Source organism: Gopherus evgoodei, chromosome 15 (genome assembly GCF_007399415.2).
Source record: "Gopherus evgoodei ecotype Sinaloan lineage chromosome 15, rGopEvg1_v1.p, whole genome shotgun sequence".
In the NCBI taxonomy this organism is placed as follows: domain Eukaryota; kingdom Metazoa; phylum Chordata; order Testudines; family Testudinidae; genus Gopherus; species Gopherus evgoodei.
Genome location: NC_044336.1, coordinates 22,014,065 through 22,036,497, shown reverse-complemented (window position 1 = coordinate 22,036,497; position 22,433 = coordinate 22,014,065). Strand labels below are relative to the sequence as shown.

Here is a 22,433-nt window from a genome sequence, read left to right as displayed (position 1 = left end):
ATGTACTATATGTAGAAAAACAAGATACCACTACTAACGTCATCCCAAAGACTTTGATTCAACAAAGTACTTAACATGTAAGTCAATCCCTCTGCAGCAAAGTGTTTTGCTGGATCAGGGCCTGGAGTCGGCATGGTAGAAATGGTCAAACAGTTTCCATTGAAACAAAATTTGACAAAAGAGAAATAAAATATTCAGCATCCCTATCTCTCCCATGCTGGATCAGTTCTAAATAACGGACAATGCTGGGGGGTCTTTTTCATTAAAATTTGATTTTTTTTAAATGATCCCCATTTTTTAAATAAACAAAGTTCAGAATGAGGCTAATCTGAATACCAACAAATGTATATTGTAACATTTAACACCTCTGTAACACTCACTAATTACAAAGATTCATATTTTCCTTCTTGTCTCTGGATCCAAAAGGGAAAACCGAAAAGAATATTGAGAGGGTTCATTTATGGCAGGGATGTGGAAAGATGTAAGAGCCACTTTGACTGGTACTGGAAAATGTGAAGGAGACTATTTCTCAAAAGTATTTTAAAGATATTTCTTGTTTGAAATCTTCTCACCAGGTTCAAGATCCAGTTGACAAAGATACTGTGAAGTATTCAAAGTAACAACAACTACTCGTTGTCTAAGAATATCTTCTTTCTGTGGCATCTGAAAGGTGGAATGTGTGCTTGAAATCAAACAGTACTGATGCACTACTGGGTGGACAGTCTTAACCCAGCGATTTCTGAAATATACCCTAGAAAAGAAGAAAGGGGCTCATTTTCTACAGGACTTAAACACAAAGACAGCTTAACATTTCATAAGCTAAGATTCTGTTTTCTATTACATAAAACCAGTTATTCTGGAAGTTAAATTTTGCCACACAGTGTAGAACTGTAGCAATTGAGAATTAATAGGCTGAGCCCTTTATATTAATACATGTACACAGCTATTGGACTCAGTTCCACAGTGACTCATGAAACAACTATAAGAATATTGATGTTAATGAAATTGTAAGGCTAAGTACCAAGTATCTATGCATACACTGTACGGATAACTACCTGCTCTTAAGTGGCTGAAATCCAATTCAAATAGCCTCTGAGATTTAATAAGCCTGGTTTGACTATCATGTTGAATTTTTATTCTATTTAAAACTCAATTCATTGATACTTTGGGAGTATTTCATATACTGAAAAACAACGAGGAGTCCGGTGGTACCTTAAAGACTAACGGATTTATTTGGGCATAAGCTTTTGTGGGTAAAAAACCCACTTCTTCAGATGCATGGATCTGAAGAAGTGGGTTTTTTACCCATGAAAGCTTATGCCCTAATAAATCCGCTAGTCTTTAAGGTGCCACCGGATTCCTTGTTGTTTTTAATGGATACAGACTAACACAGTTATCCCTCTGATACTTGGTTTCATATACTGAAATACCACTTTGGATCCTAATCCTGCAGCTGGCAGAGCATATGGCACTAGTCCAGTCTTCTGGTCAGTTACAGGTTCAGGACCTGAAAAAGTATGTAAAGGATATTGCTCAAATCCTATCCTCCCGTTTACACTTATTGAATGTCTTGTAAACTCTAAGAATCAAACAGAAATTCTGTTCATTATTTTATTGTGAGGGGTCATAATAAAGATATACTATATACAAGAAGGAGATAAAATTTGTGGGGGGGGAGAGAAGGGAGGAATTCTAGTACCAGAAGTCAGGATTTTCCTCAATTAAACTTTAGTAATCTGGACATTGTCATCAAAGGCACGGAGAAATATCATCTCAAAACACATAAATACATTAATTTTAATGGGACATACTATATTATTTCAATAGAGAGTTCTGCTTAAAAACTAATGGCATGATATAACCCAGTTTGTGAAAAGGAATGGGAAAAAAAAAAATAAGGTAGGGAGAGGGATTTGGGCCATGATCCAGCAAAGTGCTTTAGCGTAAGTAATCCCACTGATATAAATGGAGCCGTGCCAAATTGCATCAGCTAAGGATGTGGCCCAAGATGTCTAAATCAGCATATAGGCATTCAAAAAACAGGGATTTATCCACCTAAGTATAACATGACTGAAAGATATGGGATTTGGACATCCTATGTAGGTTCTCACGTTTGAAAACTGGTCTCACAATATCTACAAGGATCCTATTCAATTACGCTCCATCTAACGAGACAAAAACAATTACTCGGGCTATTCTAAATTTGGTTTATGAAAAAAAAGGTGATAATGTCCTTATGGGACAATGAGCACAGAATGAAATGCAAAGAGATGCAAATGCATTGCATTATTCTGAATGACTTAGTTATTCATCAAAGGGTAAGGCTTGATATTGACATTAAGTTACTAAACAGAAACACAATTAAGCTAGAAATCAGAGCAGAAGGAAGCGATTAAAACTCCTGACTTACTCTAGAATATAGAAAAAAAACACATTCTAAGGATATAAATATGTAGTTATCACCAGCTGTCAAGCTGAAAATTTCAGCCGCTATTTCATACCTCAATATAACAAGACATAGGGAATACAGAACAAGGGACAGAGAGTAAGAGCCTAGATTCTATTCCCAGATGTGCCACAGACCTCCTGTGTGAAATAAAGCCATTCACTCAACCTCTCTGATTCAGTTTCCCTGTCTGTTAAATGGGAAAAATCCTTACCTATCACTTTGTAGAGGTATTTGTGAGGATTACTGAGTTTCATATGAGTTTATGTTTGTAAAGCACTTTGAGAATCGTGGCTGAAAGGTGCAATTGAAATGCAAAATACATGGTCATTAGACATTATTATACCACGCACTGTCTTTTATCACACAAGTTTAACTTTGCGTGACTCAGGTTGTCTGACAGCATCTCAAAAAGTATCTCTCCTTGACAATTAAATTTTCTTATGTTGTTATGAGATTAAAAAGGGTAACCTAGAGCAATTATTCACCGCTGGAAGAAAAGGCTCATAGAATCTCAGAAAAATATGGCTTTAAGGGACCTCGAAGATCATAGAATGCATTCTCTCTCCCTGCTCCCCTCTTCCCGCCAAGGAAGGACCAAGTATACCTACACCATCTCTGACAGGTGTTTGTCTAACCCATTCTGTGAAATCACCATCATTGAAGGTTTTTAAATCTCCTTCGGTAACCAATTCCAGTTCTTAAGCATCCTTCACACTTGGAAAATTCTTCCCAATATCTAACCTAATTTTCGTACAGACTACGTCAATTATTTCTTGTCCTGCATGCAGTGGACAAGAAGAACAATTGATCTTCATACTTTTTATAACAGCTCTTTACATATTTGAACACTGTTATTAGATCCTCCCCCAGTCTTTTCCCACCAATAAATATGCCAAGTTTTTTTTAACCTTTCCTAATAGGTCAGGTTTTCTAAAACTTTTATCATTTTTGCTGCTGTCCTCTCGACTCTCTCCAGTTTGTCCACTTCTTTCTCAAAGCATGGCACCCAAAAATGCGACACAGTACTCCACCAGAGGCCTCACCAGTACCAAGCAGAGCAGGACAATTATCTCTCATGTTTTACACACAGCACTCCTCTTAATAAACCCCAGAATATTTTCACAACTTTTTCACATTGTTGACTCATATTCAATTTGTGATCCACTAGAATCCTCGGATCCTTTTGTACAGTACTACTGCCTAGCAAATTATTCCCCACTTTGTATTTGAATGTTTCACTATTCCTTCCTAAGTGTTGTACTTTGCTCTTGTCTTTATGGAATTTCATCTTGTTGATTTCAGATCAATTCTCCGATTTATCAGATCATTCTGAATTCTAATACTGTCGTCCAAAGTGCTTGCAATCCCTCTCAGCCTGGTGTTGTCCGCAAAATTTATTAGCATACTCTCGGTGCCACTCTCAAAATTATTAATAAAAATATTTAATAATGCCAGACACAGGACCGACCACTGCAGGACTCCACTAGACACATCCTTCAGTGTGACAGCAAATCATTAATAACTACTCTATGAGTTTGAAACCAGCAGTGCACCCACCTTGCAGTAAACACTTGACAGATGTGACAAACTGGGAAATGTCATGATATAAACCAATACTAGTACTTTGCCAAACTTTGAACATAGTGACTTTTTTTTAATGAGAATTTGTGTCAGCAAAATCTGCTTCTGTAATTTCTTTGACTTTAAGGGCAGAAGGGCCCATTATGATTATCTAGTGTCTGACATGCATAACAAAGGCCAGAGAATTTCACCCAGTAATTCCTGCATCAAGCCCACAACATCTGGTTAAGCTAGAGTATACATTTTTGATTCCACAAATTTGAATACTTGCACTTGTAAGTATCTGACTGCAGGTACTATCAGGCAATTACAAAGGCAGGTACTCAAATTTGTGCCTGAAACTGATTTTGCTTGAGCAAAGTTACAAGTGAAAATGATGTGGGTTTAAATTGTGGCCATGGAAAGGTAGGTTTGGCCAGCTAGCTGAGAATTCAAGCACATTATGTCAAGAGCCCAAACAAAACACCTAAATTAAGAGGAAATTCAAATCTGAACATTGTGGCTCAGGCTGACCTATCTTTGCACAGAACTAGAATATACTTCATGCAGTGAAAACCGTAGGAAATACACGGTGAAACTGAAAAAAGCATGGAAAATTTACACAGTAATCTCTGTCAAGCTACTAGTACTTTGTAACAGAAAATCTGCAAAATCTCACAGCAGGGATCCATCCCTTTTCAGAATACGGCACTGTACATGTTGCAGTATTTTCTAATGCCACTTTAAAAAGCATTTTGGGGATAACCTGCAATTACAATGAAATCCATTTAAGTTATTTTTCTAATCTGACACCAGTATGTTCCAGAAAAAGCATTTACTTTTGTCGAGGTCTACTGATAAAAAGTACAGCGAGTGGATCAAATTCTCTGCTAATCTAACTCTCCATTGGCTTCAGAGTTACACTAGCAGAGAATTTAGCCTAATATGTCTGTTCAATGTTCACCTGCTTATTTTCTTCTGTTCCTCCACATTATACTGTTGTGGCTGAATTTCTATCAAATTGTTTGAGTGAGCAGGGCCAACAGGCTAACTGTAAAATAACTAACTTCCTAGGGTAAATTTTCAAAAGCACCTAAGTGAATGGGTCAGGAATAGGGCTTAGGTCTCAAGAAACAAACCTCTGGGATAAGCAGAAGGGAACTTCATTTCAACTCAGGCTCTAGAAAGGAGGATCCTCTCATCTTTTCTACCTGGGAAAGGGTAAATGAGCACTGCTTTGGAGCGCCCAACGTCGATCTCCTTTCTGAACAGCTGAGTGCTGCTGCTTTTTCACATCCCTTTCAGATAAGAGGATCTCCAACTTAAATCCTAGTCACTCCCCATCAACCCCTCTGCTGTTCTTTGCAAAAAGCCCATGCACATCTAGCCCTGTGGGAGGATACGCTGATTGACACCTCTTTATTCCAGAAAGCAGAATTCATCACCCAGAGAACTCTGAACAGTCTCATTATGAACAGCTTCAGCTCAGAGATAAAAATAAGCTGTGATGCTGTATAAAATGGAAGATAACTAGTTGTACTAATTCAGTCACCAATGTTACAAAATGGCAATAAATCTTGTATGAAACAGGTCACGTAAGATATAATCTGTTAAGTATAACTACCTTGTTTAAATTCGTGTATCATCATTGTATGTGAAGTCATGAATATTGGCTATGTGTTGTTTTGTTCTTGAGTGACACCCACAAGGCAAATTTACATCCAGACCAGCCATTCCTGTGCTGGGCCACTGAAGAGATTCAATCCACCCAGTGAGTCCCTCCAGGAGACGTTTCATAGAGCACTGAGGCAATGGCTGCCCCATGATGCAGCAGGGCATATAAGGACACGAAAAGGACACGTGATCTAAGACTCCATCTTTTGCCAGTAACTTTCCCCATACGTCACAGAGGCCATCGGTGCAGTCCGGGGCAAGCCGGCTATAACTCTGCAATGGTTTCCATCACCTCAGCACTGATCCTGGCAACAACGAGCACGGCGTCACCATAGTCTCTGCGTGCGGACTCATCGGAGTCTGAATCGGACATGGACTCATAGGTGTCCCCGGAGAAGCTGGCACCGTAGCCGCCGGCACTCTCAGACAGCTGGGATGACTCAAACTTTCTTCCTGGTACTATGGACACCACAATGGCAAGTACCGACTCAGATGCCGACTCAGTGGGCCCATCTGGACCCTGTGGGCTTACTACCAGTCCTAAGGGTACGCCTAGGAATGCTCCTTTTTGGTCGCTTCTGAGAGAACTGAGTCTAGGGCCAGGGATCTCTCTTGAACATCAGCCACCACTATGATCAGTATCATGGAAGGTACTGTGCCCGGTGCTGTGGCCAGTACCACAGCCAGCACTGAGGAGGACTCCAATTTGGAGGTGGATCTGTGGCATTTTGAGGAGCCGGATGGGCAGGAGGGGCCCTCCCATGTTTGGGCTCCTCATCGTCTCCAGATGAGCCAGTGGCAGCAACATCTGCGGGGCCTCCCCTTCCTGACAGCAGAGCCCACCTTGAACTTCTGAGGTGGGTCGCTCCAAACCTCAGGATGCAGATCAAAGAGGTCTCCGACACGTCAAACCCAATGGTGGGACATTTTATTCCCTGATAAAGACCATTCAGGAGAACAAAAACACTCTGGCAAAAACTATCCTCTCTGACTCCTACAGCTAAAGGAGTCGAGAGAGTACTTTGTGCCCTCCAAGGGCTACGAATATTTGTTCACCCACCCCCGCCGGACTCCTTGGTGGTGGCGGCTGTTCATTAACACCTTTCAGCTTTGGAAAAATTCTGTTGGTGGCTTGCCAAGCAGGCATACCCAACAGTCTTCGCATCACACGTGTGAACGCACATTAACTGCCCTCTGTCTCTGAAGGTTAGAGAAGAGATTATATGTAAGAAAGAAAATTAGCAGATAAGTAAATTTTCATTAGTGACCGCTTTAAGCCTACGCTCCATCAATGCTAAAAATCTCCAGAAAGAGCAGGTCCAACCTCTACAGCTGAAAGGATGGACTCAAACGATATCAGAGAGAAGAGAGAAGAAAAGAAATTCTCTGACCTCTAGCAGGGGATTGAAGGATCTACTTTAAGTCAGGGCAGGTTCAATCATAATGCACAATCTGTTTCTATCTAAAATATCGTGTTATTCAGTTTTCTCTCATTCTCACACATAATTATATCTGAATTCCTTCACATTCCTATAGATTCCTCCTACAGAGGCTTTCTGAATATATTATTAAACAGTATTTCCCTTACCATATTATTTTCTCATCTCTTTCCTCCACAGCTTCCCAAATCATGCTGCCTTACCTACAACATCTCTCTGCCTCCATATCACATAGAACAAACCTATTTATTCCTTACTTTAAGGTGTAACAAAGAGTGCAAAATTGGTGTGGAATGGGATTATTACAGCATTCGTTTCATACTGAAAACTATACTTAAAGTTATGCTGACATCTCTGATATAAACTCTTGCTATCACCTCATAATTTCCTGGAAAAAAATCCATCCTGAGCTACAATTTCCCATGCTTGGTCTCAGCTCTTTACATTTTTGTCTTTGTAACTATGACAGTACAAAGCAAAACCAGTAGAGGGATGATTTCTTTAATTTTTTTTCCATGTAAACAATTGGGAAATTAAAGGCAGATCTGTATAGTGTAAAACTCAAGTTACAATTTTTAACACTCAAACATTAGGAAGAAAAAAACAAAGCTTAGGCTCTCAGTCATCTTAACACACCTACCCTACACATATGGAATATTCCAGCTCATTAGTTATTTTTAAAATATGTATTTTATACACTGAGCTAATGTACAATGGGCACCATTCTGACCTTAGATACACACATTCAGCTACAAATGACTGAGACTACATCTTTGCTATGAAGTTAGTTATCTACCTACGCTCCAGTTAACTCCTCTTGAGTAAGCCTAGCGCGAGTGAGAGCAGCCACACTCCAAAATAAGACTCGAGCCGCAAAAAGTGACTGTTTTAGCAGGTAATGAGTTGTGCTCAGTCGAACTGTAGTCTATCCCACTAATTGGCCACTACCTCAAGTTAAAAGCATCAGATTCAAAGCAAAAGGTTTTGTGGGGAGGACTCAAGCTATAATCTGAGTTATCTCTTCAGTGAAGTTGCATGAATAAAACTGGCCCCCTACATATCTAACATTGGTGAGCTAATGTTATTAAGAGACCCTCAACTTTTGCACATCCTAACGTTTCAGTGATTAAAGCAGAAGTCAATGGGACTCCACACAAGTGCAGCAGTTTAGTCGAACAATTCCCAGTGTAAACTTAATATTACATTAAGGTAAGGTGATGCATTTAATATAAAATTGTATTCACTGTATGTCAAGATTCCTTCCCCACTCTGAACTCTAGGGTACAGATGTGGGGACCCACATGAAAGCCCCCTAAGCTTATTTCTACCAGCTTAGGTTAAAACCTGGTACTCTGCCACCACCAAGTGATTTAACAAGAAACAGGGAAAGGACTATCTAGAGTTCCTCTTCCCCAAAAATATCCCCCCAAGCCCTTCCACCCCTTTTCCTGGGTAGGCATGAGAAATATCCCCCCAAGCCTCTACACTCCCTTTCCCTGGAAAGGCTTGGTAATCTCCTCACCAATTAGTCCTGGTGAACACAGATCCAAATCCTTGGATCTTAAAACACTGAAAAATCTGTCAGGTTCTTTCTTAGAAGAGGAATTTTATTAAAAGAAAAGGTAAACTTCATCTCTGTAAAATCAGGATAGAAAATAACTTTACAGGGTAATCAGATTCAAAGAGCCCAGGGGAACCCCCTCTAGCCTTAGGTTCAAAGTTACAGCAAACAGACGAAAACCCTCTAGCAAAGGAATATTTACAAGTTGAGAAAACAAAGATAAAACTAACACGCCTTGCCTGGCTGTTACTTACAAGTCTGAAATATGAGTGACTTGTGGAGAAAGATTTGGCGAACATGGATTGATGTCTGGTCCCTCTTAGTCCCAAGAGCAAACACACCCAAAAAGAAAGAGCGCACAAACAAAAGCCTCCCCCATCCAAGATTTGAAAGTATCTTGTTCCCTTATTGGTCCTTTGGGTCAGGTGTCAGCCAGGTTACCTGAACTTCTTAACCCTTTATAGGTAAAAGGATTTTGGTGCCTCTGGCCAGGAGGAATTTTATAGTATTGTCTACAGTAGGGGTCGGCAACCTCTGGCATGCGGCTCGCCAGGGTAAGCACCCTGGCAGGCTGGGCCAGTTTGTTTACCTGGTGCTTTGGCAAGTTCGGCAGATCGTGGCTCCCACTGGCCGCGGTTTGCCGTCCCAGGCGAATGGGGGCACAGGAAAGCGCCACAGGCCAAGAGGCGTACTGGCTGCGACTTCCCACAACCCTTGTTGGCCTGGGATGGCGAACTGCAGCCAGTGGAAGCCACAATCGGCCGAACTTGCCAAAGCGGCAGGTAAACAAACTGGCCCAGCCCGCAAGGGTGCTTACCCTGGCGAGCCGCATGCTAGAGGTTGCTGACCCCTGGTCTTACAGGAGAGTTGTTACCCTTCCCTTTCTAGTTATGATACTGTAAAATTAATCTGAAATCACATTATCGTCTGTATATTAATCAGTGAGAACGTTTAACATCCATTTAACATGCAGAGCTTAAGGCGTCTCCAGGGAACAGAATGCTAATGGGTGTTGCGTGTTGTTTAGCATGATTTTTTTGTTTTAGCTTGCTAATGTTCTCCTTACTGCTTATAACCAATTATGTAAATGACCTGTTTTCTAACACAGTCAATGTTTATTTTAATTCAGATTCTATGGAATTGTACTGAAGGATTTATTTTTTATAAATTTTATATCTCCTGAAGCCTTGCACTCTGGGGACCCTATACCGAAGGGGGTCTTTGGACATTACCACAATACAAAAAAACAAAATAAGTAAGAAATAACAACAACAACAACATAGTGTGCAGTAAAAGTTTTCATTGTACTCCTTTGTGGTGATCTACATAATATCTTAAGCTTCGCTATACATCAATAATAAAGCTATCATCCTTTTTATCACATCATACTATCATGTATTTACTATAGTTTTGCTTTGAAGGTGCAGTAAATAACCAAAACATAATTTTATTAGATAATGCAGTTGAATTTAAAGCAGAGTATTCAAAACTTTAAAAATTCTACGACGTCAAGCACTACACCATTGATGGAGTAATTTATTTACTTTATAGATAACCTAAACCACAAAATATATGCATACAAAAATGATTATGCAAGTGTCACTGCTTAGCAAATATTAAGTCATCTTTTCGTTGAAAATAAATGTTACTGTCATCCCAACTAATCTACAGAAACATTCTTAGTAAAGATAATATTCAGCCGTTTCATCACTTGTATAGCAAATAAAAGAAAACCTAAAGCAAACTGTTCAGCCATCTATAAACACATCAATCACTGTAAGTACCATTTCCAGCCTTGACACTTAACTGATTCTGCTTCACTTGATATTTTCCTAGAATATAGAAAAAGGCTTCTGGCACTACTTAAACTAATGGCAATGATTTTAATTGAAAAATTTCATCATGACAGACAGAATAAAAGAAGCAAGCAAAGGACTTAGTCTTCTTTACTCTAATTAGAGTAGTTATGAAAACATAAAATGTACTGCTGGTGGGGCAATTATCTTAACAACTGAAGAACAGCCCCTCCTATCCAGACTGCTCAGCAAAACACCTCCTGATCCATAATATAAAAAAGATACCTGACGGATCCAATATACTCAGTAGAGACACTTGCCCTTTCTCAATGCTAGAATGGGATCATCCACCAAAGAAATAAAATGCTTTCTTTGTACCATGCCAAGCTCTAAAAACAGATTAAAGGAACTCAAAGAAATATGAAGAGTCAAAGCTACAGTTGTCTCATCAAAAATGTCTCAACAACCTTCCCCAAAAAAGCAAATATTCAAGACTGGGCAATAACTGGCAAGAATATTAATATTAAGTGATAGCTTCTTAAGTATGGGCCTAACTACTGTGGGCTTAACTGCTGGCACCTTGCCCTCCTGAAAGTAACCATTAATCAACCCCTTCACTGATGGATGCAAAACCTCTGCACAAGGTTTCCACAGAAAGGCAACAGATCCATCTCAGAAGCTATAACCCAGAATTCCTTTGCCACACCAGAAAACTAGCTGAAATCCCACTGGTAATGGTGAATACGTCCCATCCTGTTTCGACACTATTCAGCTATTAAACTGTCAGAGATTGATTTCATAATCTGTAATAACTGTCTAAGAATACAATCATTTAACTCAGAGATTCATATCAATTATTAAAAATCAATTTGTCATCTCTAGCTATCAGTTGTGAACAACACACTGCATGCTAGACTAGTTCACGTAATTGGATAACAAAACACTAATTTACTGTGCAACAAAAGCCAATGGTACTACAAACAATAGCTTGGTAATTTGTATAATGTTCCTCTGAACAGAGGAATCTTTTTCATCACCAACAATTTCAGACTACAGCAATAACTAACAATAATATCAAGCACTTATATAGCACTTTTCATCAGTAGATCTCAAAGCCCTATACAAAGGAGGTAAGTACCATCATCTCCATTTTATACATGGGGAAACAGCACAGAAGTGAAAAGACTTGCCCAGTGTCATTGAGCAATCTAGGGGTAGAGTTAGAAATAGAAACCAGGTTTCCTGAGTACCAGTCCAATGCTCTGTCCACTAAGCCAGTTTATTTTTCACAATACCCACTTCCCCAAGCAGAAATTAAATACAAAAACATGTGTGTGTAATATATTTAGAACACTGGGATTTGGCCAGTTTTCTACAGAAACCAAGAGATTAAATAAATTAAAAGAAAACATACTTTGCACAGTAGGTGGAACCTGAATGCCATTGGTATGCAAGTGCAAATGACAACTTTAGGGAGCCAATTGGCATTGCTATTTTTAGCTCTTATGCATGGACTTTGACAGGCATTTAGTCTCAAGGCCGTCCCTAGCTATTCTGGGGCCCTATGCAGCCCCACCGTGGGGAGTGGGGGGGGGTGGCCCTAGGCCTCCATGGGGTGGGAGGGAGAGCAGGCCCCAGGCCTCCACAGGGGGAGCGGGACTGGCTTGGGGGGCAGATGGGAACTACCCCCAAGCACTCACCAGCAGCGTGGCTGGGGCTAGGTCGCTGCACTCCTGCCACTGGTGAGTGCAGCCCTGGCCCTGCTGCAGAGCTCAGGGGAGTGGGGGCGGGTTTGGACAGGGGCAGGAAGAGGTGGGGTGAGGCGGAGCGGAGCAGGGGTGGGGGCCCTGGGGAAGAGCCAGAGCAGGGGCTGGAGCAGCATGCAGCTGCACAGGGTACCAGGAAATTTGGTGCCCCAAATTTCCTGGTGCCCTATGCAGCTGCGTACTTCGCGTATGGCTAAGGACGGCCCTGTTAGTCTGCAAGTACTGATGCCTATTACACCACATGTCCCATTAACACCACATGCCCCATACCTTAAGGCTAAACACCAAAACAATGTGTTTATCTTTTGAGCTACAGAAGCCTTGAAAAAATATCTGAGTAGATAGTCTTTTGATTTCTTACAAAGCACAACAGCTGAATGGGGTCCTTATGTCTGTATGGGTCAAGCAAGATGCATGTTCTTCTACATAAGAAGTAAACTTATCAGCATCCAAAGCAACTGAAAATTAAACCATTCACAATGGCCTGCATAAAGTCTCACATCAGAACATTCCATGTGTACTGCAGGCAATTTCCTGCCCACTGGGGTGAATTCCACTGAACTCCTGTTAAAATAGATACCTCTGAGGAATGAGTGGAATTTTAAGGCTACCAGACCGATCAGCAGCCTAATAGCAAGATAATTCCAGCGGAAAGTCCACAACCACTCATGATGTTCCAGTGTTGGCTTCTGCTATGATTAGAGATGTCATAATCTAGCTCCTTAAATATCCAACTGTGCAGTGAAGTGATACGACTAATGTGGTTTTATTTTGGGAGTCTGGAATAGCTCTCTCTTTCATTCCAGTGCAACTACCGATGCTATAACACCCCTTCTATTTAATTATGCTGATTTTCACAATTAGCTGCTTAATAACCTATAGTACTTTTTAAAAGCAAATTTTTTAAGAAGTCAAGAAATGTATAAAAGACAAAAAAAAAAGGGAAAATCTGTGCTGCTTTCATTTTTTTAAAAGGAGGAAATCATCATAAGAGGAAAATAATTATTTGTATACTGTCACTGACAAACTACAGCAAAACTTTCTGAAGTAATCAAAATCCAGTGCCAATTATATTCAAATTAAAATGTTTAATGACTTTTTATAACAAGTAATATTTGAATTGCAGTTGAAAGAATATAAAATTGCCTCTTGAAAGAGTCGTGTATTAACTTTACTATGAAAAAAGATAATTTTTTGTACCAATTGACATATACTTTTGAGAGTCAGACTGAAAAGTTGAATGGGAAGTGAATGGGAGCCCTGTGCCCAGAAAGAGGCCAAAATTTGGCTCCTATAGCATAAAGCGAATGTTCTTACAACTCACACAGCACTCTTTTACAATGTTAAATCACATAAATCACAATGACTACATACGGTCATTGAAAAGAGGGAGAGTATTTCCTTCCATCCCCACTAACAACAACAGTACAGGATGCACACAATGCCTTTCATCCCAAAGTGCTTTACAAAGTGCATTATAAGACATTCCTAAGGTGTAGTCGCCTCTGAGGTAGCTTTAAAAAGAAACCACAATAAATATGTGCATCTGCCTTTATGTAGATACCCTGGGCCAGATTCTCAACTTGTTTAAATTGTCATTACTGAAACCATGTCAACAGAGCTATGACAATTCACACCAGGTGTGGATCTGGCCCCCTCTGCGCAACCCTACTGACTTCAATGAGGTTGCACAGTTTAGAAGTTATATGGTAGCACCTTAATGTAAGGTAAAATGCAAGTTAATATGGTGTATTCACATCTTGATGCTCAGAGAATCATGCACATAAATTCCCACACTTTCAGATGAAAATATACCACACTGACAGTATATTATACAGCATGATCACTTAGCAACATCTTCCAGAGGACTTTCCTCTGCCAATAACTGAATTCCTCCTCATTGTCTTACTGCAAGTTTAAATCCTCTTCCCCATATTTTTTTCCTTAGCTAGTTCCCCCAAGACACTCATGTCAAGCACAGTTATTCACATATACAAATTACTTCAAACTGCCCTTTTAAAAGAGGCCAAACTAATTTCACATGATTCTCTAAATATACAGCTTCTATGACATCAAGAGATTGCTTCAAAAAGACATGTGAGTAGCCCCTGTTTCCAAATTACCATGGTAAAGGTGTGCCAAAATCTTTTTCAAAGTACAATCCAATTAATCTCCATTTTATTTTATCATAGTAGCTTTTAGAGGAGCATATCAAAAGTTTGCTCAGCTAGGAAAGACACATTTATCAATAGAAATAATAATAGCTTAAAAAAGGATGTCTTTATCTTTATTTAACACATGAAACAAAATCACACGGACAATACGCTTCACTTTCCATTTTATCCATATTCCTTTTAAACAGACTAAAGCACTGCTGTTACATGCCAATGTGCTTTTAAGTGTTAACAGTTCTTTAACCTTTTTTTATAGACATCTTTTCTTAAGAATAGGATTTTACAGAGACATAATAAACCTTAAAGAATACCTGAGAGGTCTCGCCTGGGGATTGCCTGCTTCTACATATGGATGTAAATAATCCTTTATGTAGAGATCAGCAGCACTATTAGAATGGGTGCAAATGAGAATCCTGCTGGAATAAATGGTGCAAATAAAAAAGCAATGAAGAAACAGAAAACAATTCAAAGCAGTAGAATACAAAAAAAAGGAAACAGTGGCCATCTTTCCTGCACATTTCCCTCAATGAAACTAGTCGCTGGCCTAGCCCAAGTTTCATAATTCAATGATGCCCCTTAACTCACTTTTTCCAGATAGGAAAAGATTTAACCTTTAAATACAACTTTTAAAAAGTATTTTCTGATTATTCATCTAACCTAGATCTTAAATAAAACATAGCCTTTATTGTCTAACACACCCCACAGCTTTCCACACCAAGTGAAAGGCATTTATTCTACATCATGCCAATTGTATTGATTTTTTTTCTAAATGGGAGAATATATTTTAAGACTATAACATTACTTTCTTAATATCTATTCAAAACAATGATGGATGGGTTTTTTTTGAGATGGATGGAAATCCTGTACTGCTAACTTTCACTTACATTTAAGTAAAAAAAAGAAGCATTTCATTTCTAATAAACTATGTTGCTCGGTCTCTCTCGTGTCCCAGCTCACCTAGTATCCTGCTGTTGGAGTATGTGCTTGACTGCCTGAGCCAGAGTGAACGTTTTGCCTGTCCCATAGGGACCGATGATAAGAACAGGAGGCAGTTGTATCGAAAGTGGAGTTGTGATAGCCAGAACAGCCTCTTTCTGCTTTGCATTTAGTCGAGGGTCCAACTGCTCATCCCATTGTCTGTACAAAGAAAGCAAGACTGTTTGTACAAGCAGCAGCAATCTAAAGTCAATTAGAAATAAAACTGTATAGCATATAAAAAAGACTTCAATTAAAAATATTACGTTATCAACTGTATCATTTTGAGGCAGTTTAACAAAATCATATGGTATTCCAACAACTAAACAACCATATGCTGTTATCACAAAGCTCTGGTAAAGTTCATGATAAATCAGTAAATTACTCAAAAGCAGACTAACCATTGCATGACTTACATTGGCTAAACTGATAATAATTAACTTCTGGAGTATACATTTTGGATACAGTGTACACTTCACCACCACAAAGACAATATGATTAAATGGACACACAAATTACATCTTCTATTGTCATTAATCAGCCAAACAATACTTATTAACCATGTTTTCAGTAGAATTATGGATGATGTCAATTTAAACAAGTCACCATTATATATGATGAAATACAGACATTCAAGCTTGGTATAGCTGAACTAAGAAGAACTGCAAAAAATAACACAGAGAACTTACAGCTACCCAGTTAATTGAAGGCTTTTCTTCACTATCGTTCTTTACCATAAGAAAAAAGCATCTGAAGTCTAAAAAAAAGTACTGGTACTATAACTGGGTTAAGGGTATCCGCATTTAAACAGGAAGTTACTTTAGGAAAGTTCCAATGAACATAAGAGGCTAAGGATTTCTATATGCAGTTTTTAATATTCTCACTGACAGATTTAAAAGTAGGTATACATAGTAAGAAACACCTGTCACTTTGCACATATGGCCATACTTTTGTAATGTGATCTGTCTTGCTACTTACATTATAATTCTTCTGGGCCTGGACAACTTGTGTTGGGTAGTGGTATGGGGTAAAACCAAGAGGGAATTAACTGAATTTCTAACTCATAAGACTGCTATGAACAACTAGATGACTGAAGAACCTAAGAATTAGTGGAAAGATGATAGGATGTAAAAAATAGAAGAAAAACTACAGGCGAAGACAGTTTGAGTCAGTCAAGAAAAGATAACAGGCCAGATCCTATGGTGTAAATTGTCATAACTCCATTGACTTCAGTTGAGCTGCAATTATTTACACAAGTAAAGCATCTGCCTCCCCAGAGCATGTCGGAAAAATTCTGCACTAGAAAGATAAAGATATTGGGCCAAATTCACCTCTGACATGACTCTACTAACTTATATAAGATTTAGGCCAAAGTAATTAAATCCTCCCTGAATAAAGATCCGTAACACTTAGCTCACAGAAATCAAAGAAGTCTGATAAAAATGTGGACTACTTAACAAAATTACACTAACAAGAAAAAGTATTTTATAATTATATAAATGGATAAGATTACATGGGATTATTTAGGATGAAAGAAAAAATAAAGCCTTTGAACTGTAATTTTAAAACAGGAAAAAGCTTTAAAAATTAGCTAAGAAAATAAGAAAAAACAATCAAAATGTTTCAAAATAAAGCCAGTCTTAATGACCATTTCACAGATAAATGAAAAGTTCCAGCATTACATTTACATACATATAATCAATGCAGTAGGCGAAAGTTTGCTACGTAACAAGTACCTAAAAATGGATTACCCACCATACAAAACTATTTTCTCATGTTATAAATACTGATGTCACAAGTATGCTCTGATTTATGCTATCGAAGTATGCTGGCCTGGTATGCAAAAATAGAGCCATTTTCTTTCTGCTTCGTGTATCTTCACCAACAATAAATAGTCACAAATCAGATGGAAAATGATATGACGCAACATTTGCTATTTTACAGCAATTCCTGAAACCTTAAGAATATTTTGAGAACAGCATCTTACAAACTGCATTAACAATTCAGTATTCAAGTCTCTCTTTAGACTGAATGCAAAAACTTGGAGACTGTAATCCAGCTCAGTTAAGTGGCACACAGCATAGCATATCTTGAAATTTTACTACTGTACAGGTGCAACAGCAGATTTTTTTCTTCTTATCTGTAAGTGGCAATGCACAACATGCCCTCAAAATTCAACTCTGATCCCATTGTTTCATTTCTGACCATCTCACGGGGGCTTTAGAGCCAATGTACTACAGAGCTATAGGGAGAGATTTTTAAAGGCACAAGTGGCAGTTGAGCACTGAATTCCTACTGAGTGAGAAATGGGTGCCTACATACGTCTTTGAAAATGTCCTCCAATGTAAGAAACAATGAAAGTGTGCAGTGCTGGGGAAAGAAGCCAAAAACCAAAGTGTCAACATGATTGTGTATGAATTCATACTAACACACTTCCCACTCAGGAATAATAATTTTTTTCACAAGAACATTTCTATAAAAGGTACCTAAAACCTTCAACTGTGATGATTTTTTCCCTTAATTTGAAAAAATTAATTTTCTTCATTTATTTGCCAAAAAATTCATGGACTTCTCTCTGGCAAATCAATGTTTAGTCAAAAAGTCCATTTAATAGCCTTTTTGAGACCCATGCTTCTTCACATCACTTTCAATTAATTTCACACTTTATCCTTCAGCTACTCTGGTTTTAGAGTTTACAAAATTTAATCTCTGAGATAGAGGACAAAAACTGTAATATCATTTTAAGTGAGAGACCGTTCATAAACCCTGAGTCAGGAGCTGTGCTGTATTAGAATCATAAGTTTGGAATTCTTATCAGGCAGTCAGGTCACTCTGCTGCTGCTGATGATTTTTACAACAAAATAAAACAAATATACATTCTGAATGAAATATTTTATTACTATGTTCTGAATATAATTCACATTGTGCTGCATAGATATTGTTTTATTGGTAGAACTAATTTACATAGTGCTTGATGACAGACAGCTTCTTGACATCAATAATGTTTCCAATATTTACTTATACCAAATTTGTTAAACGTAATTAAATCATGTGCATACTAGCAATATAAAGACTAACTTAAGAACAGAACAGTAATTTAGTTTCTGTTACAGACAGAACAAAGATTCTTAACAAAAAATATGGAAAATGTAAAATTTTATCTTAATTACATTTCTGCCTTTTCTCTATCCTGTTCTCCCACACCCAGGCTTGTTGCTAAACCCTTTCTGTTCTTTATGGCCGTGAACCAAAGCTCAGTTGAAGTCAATGGAAAGATTCCCTTGAATTTAGTAGGCTTTGTAGCAGGCTCTCTCCAAAATCCATCCCTTTCTATCTCTATAACTAAAGCCTTGGTCCCTGCACCAATCATCTCTCACCTGTGCTACTACAGCCACCCATTGTCTTCTCTGGTTTCCACATTCTTCCCATTACTGCATTCTAATTTATCCAAAGGCTGCAACTAACATCACCTTCTTTGCCCAACGTTCTGGCCACGTCCTTCCCTTGAATCCCTGGGCGAGCTTCTGATCTACTCTCCATCACAATCACATTCTTCATTCTCGCCTTCAAGGTTCTGAACAACTCCCCTGTTCATGCTGAGTATTATCAATTTAGCATGCCTCATCACTTCCCAGGTCTTAGTCTCACTAGAGTAACTTCATGACTTTTTTCACTTCTCCCTCTACACCTAGAATATCTACCATAATCCGTTGGTCCTGTGCTCAGGGTCCAATTGACCACCATATCTGGGGTTGGGAAGGAATTTTCCCCCGGGTCAGATTGGCAGAGTCCCTGGGAGGGTTTCGCCTTCCTCTGCAGCATGTGGCGCAAGTCACTTTCAGGTTTAAACTAGTGTAAATGGTGGATTCTCTGTACCTTCAAGTCTTTAAATCATGATTTGAGGACTTCAGTAACTCAGCGACAGGTTATGGGTCTACTACAGGAGTGGGTGGGCAAGGTTCTGTGGTCTGCAAGGTGTAATCATGAGACTAGAAGATCAAGATGGTCCCTTCCGGCTTTAAAGTCTATGAGCCACAAAGCTTCACTCTTGCCACCATCAGGTCCCTGCATAAAAGTCTCTTCTTTCAGTTATCATTCCCATTCTGACCTTGACTCTACCACTCCTGCACTTGTGCCAGATTTGGCTTCCTCAGAACTATTAATACAATCTACAGGTTTTACATTTCAGAAAAGCAACCAACAAAATGAGGACACAGAAGATCTCACAACAGTTTGGCAGTGCGGTGCTGGTGCTTCCCATACTTACTATCACATCTTTGTTGGCCAGACACTGCAGTGCCACATCTAACTCTGAGCCTGATCCTGAAAACTCACATAAGTAGTGCCATTACCAAGTTTATAGGACTACTCATGCAAGTGCAAACTTGCAAGTTTAGGCCTGTATATTGTAAGTCCCTTGGGACAGGAACCTGTACTTTTATTTCTCTATAAAGCACTATCCACACTTATACCAGAGGGCTAAAGAAATAGGAAATAATAATAATATGCTTTGGTCTTCTAAAGCTACGATCTAATTGCAGTACATGTCTGCTTTGAGGAGAACAGGGAAAAGTGATCTACCAGTCATAATCCTAAAAGAGTCTGTTTTCATTTTCTGTTTAAAACAGTTCAACTCCCTTCCCTGAACCACCTTCAACATTCATGAAGAACAAAGATGTACCCTTAAACAGGAAGTGTATCTGAGTCATCAGTTATAAGGAATTCAAAACAGAATTAACATACCAGCTTTGATATGCAAGTGTTTGTATTTTTGTACCTGTTGGGGCTCCAGGGTATGGTGGGAGTCATGCGGACATCTGGAAACAAAATACTGTTGTCCTTGATCCTGTCCAAGGCATAATGCATTTCACAGAGGGGTAAGCGATTTAACTGAAACTGAAGTTCAACCTACAGTACAAAATGAATGAATGAATAGATGTACCAGAAAATATTTAATTAAGAGGACTCTTTTTACTTCAATTTTATCTTTCAACAAATTATACTGAACTTCAGAAAAACTCAAGCAAGCATAATGGGATCAAAAGATTAAAAATAAAGTTAACTTGCTTAAGCCCATTTTGAACAATCACAGAGAAACAGATGATTTCTCTGTAGTATAATTTGTGTGTTTGACTACTATGAAAGGATTTCATCATACTTTTAGAAATAATTGAGTAATCTCTTGCAGAACTCAGAAGCATATTTTTAAACTGTGTTTGAAAACAGAAGCTGAAAAACAGGTTACAAAAAGCTACTCTGGAACTTTGATCTGGTCAGAAATTTTCATGGACCAGTAGATGCCCCTATATGACATATTCCCGAGAGGCAAAACCCAAATACTCTCTGTACCCAATCAATCATTCTCAAAGTATGAACTTGTTGACTACATTGTACTACAAAGACTTCCAAGATACCTCACAATCTTTGCAAAGATGATTTCTGAGATTAGTTGCATACTAATATAATCATGTTCTTTCTTTCCAATTACTGGTGTTTTCATGTTAATAAATAAAGAATGATGACAACAAAATATAGGTACAAAGCCAGAAATGGTAGCATAGCATGTTGGCATCCGTGATTAAACCCAGAATTAAGCAATGAATGGTAAAATGAATTTATCCAATTGCATTACTAAAGAAGCAAAGATAAAGAGATAAATTTTAAATTACAGAAATGGATAAAAGTCGCTTTTAAGAGGAAACAATTCATGAAAATGATCCAGACTATAATCTACATAGCTTTAATTTTACATTTATTAATCTCTCCAGAAACAAATGGTCCTGATGAAAATATTGAACACAAGAATTAAATCTTGATTAAAATAGAAATCTATAGAAATAATTTGACACAAAACCACACTAATAGAAGAGAACAAATAAATCCATAGTTGCTGTGATTGTTACTCAATGTGGAAGCATAGCTTTTCATAGTATAGTAACAAGCAAATTGCCATGTAATCACTGTAGGGCAACTTTGGTTAGCATTTAGTGATTAGACAATAAGAGCATTCATGGGGGTTTACTACAAGATGCGTGTGTGTTGGCCAACATGACAACACTGGTGGTCAACATGTTTCAACCTGTACAGAAGGGCACTCCTCAAGAAACACACTGATTGGAACATGCACTAATAACACTTGTACTTCTGTGGAAACCTTCATTCAAGGAGCTGAAAGCACTTTACAAAAGGGGGTTAAGTTCTTGTGACAAAGTAGGAATGTTCTTGATGTGTTATGTGAATGCTGAGTGGGGAGTATTGACCTGGGAAGGTTGCAGGGGAGTTTTGCTGGGACAGCCTGCATTGGGGAAGGGAGCATACCTGAGCATGTAACCTGAGAACCCAGGAGGGGGGTTAGAGGCCAGGTAACACTTCTGCCCCGGAAACTGGAAAAAGGACAAAGGCTGAGGGAGGAGCCAGGAGGAGGCTGAGTGAGAGGCTGGAGGGAGTTTCAGTATGGAACTGGCTGGGAAATGGAGAGGGGTGCCCCAACCAGCAGGGCTGTGGCCTCCCTGGGGACCCCAGATGGACCTAACTAAAGGGGGTTCTGTTGTCTGTACCGGCAAGACCTGTTTTGGACTGTGTTCCTGTCGTCTAAATAAACCTTCTGTTTTACTGGCTGGCTGAGAGTCATGGTGAATCGCAGGAAGCCGGAGGTGCCGGACCTAGTCTCCCCCCACACTCCGTGACAGTACTACCTTCCCCATTTTATAGATGAGAAAACGGAGGGACTGAGAGGTGACTTGCTCAAGACAGCAGAGTCTGCAACAGAGCTGAAAACAGAAATTAGGGGACAAACTTCGAGCTTACCCCAATGTAAACCTGGAGAAATTCCACAGAGGTCAATGGAGTCACTCTAAATTTATACCCATGCAACTACCCTAGAAAATTTGGTCCCAGATCTATTAACTCTCAACTCCTGCTCTAACAACTCAATAATATTTGACCATCCTATTGCTTAATCTCCCTGGTTAACAGCCAGGCAGTTCAACTGGCATCAATCAATCCGATGGCATTCTTAAAAATCTGTCTTTGCCGGAAG

General features: G+C 39.0%; 1 protein-coding gene across 4 annotated transcripts in view; it reads right to left on the bottom strand.

Moving 5' to 3' along the window:
• HELZ (helicase with zinc finger) overlaps positions 1-22,433 on the bottom strand; it is a 135,739-nt gene that overhangs the window by 58,368 nt on the left and 54,938 nt on the right. For 3 of the 4 annotated variants that reach the window (XM_030533979.1, XM_030533982.1, XM_030533980.1), the window contains 4 exons: positions 20,172-20,302; positions 15,377-15,556; positions 14,731-14,835; positions 573-751 (listed from right to left, as the gene is read on the bottom strand). In XM_030533979.1, coding sequence (XP_030389839.1) covers positions 573-751; positions 14,731-14,835; positions 15,377-15,556; positions 20,172-20,302 — 595 coding nt within the window. The remainder of the gene's footprint in view (positions 1-572; positions 752-14,730; positions 14,836-15,376; positions 15,557-20,171; positions 20,303-22,433) is intronic. The other variant, XM_030533981.1, reaches the window with a different exon arrangement.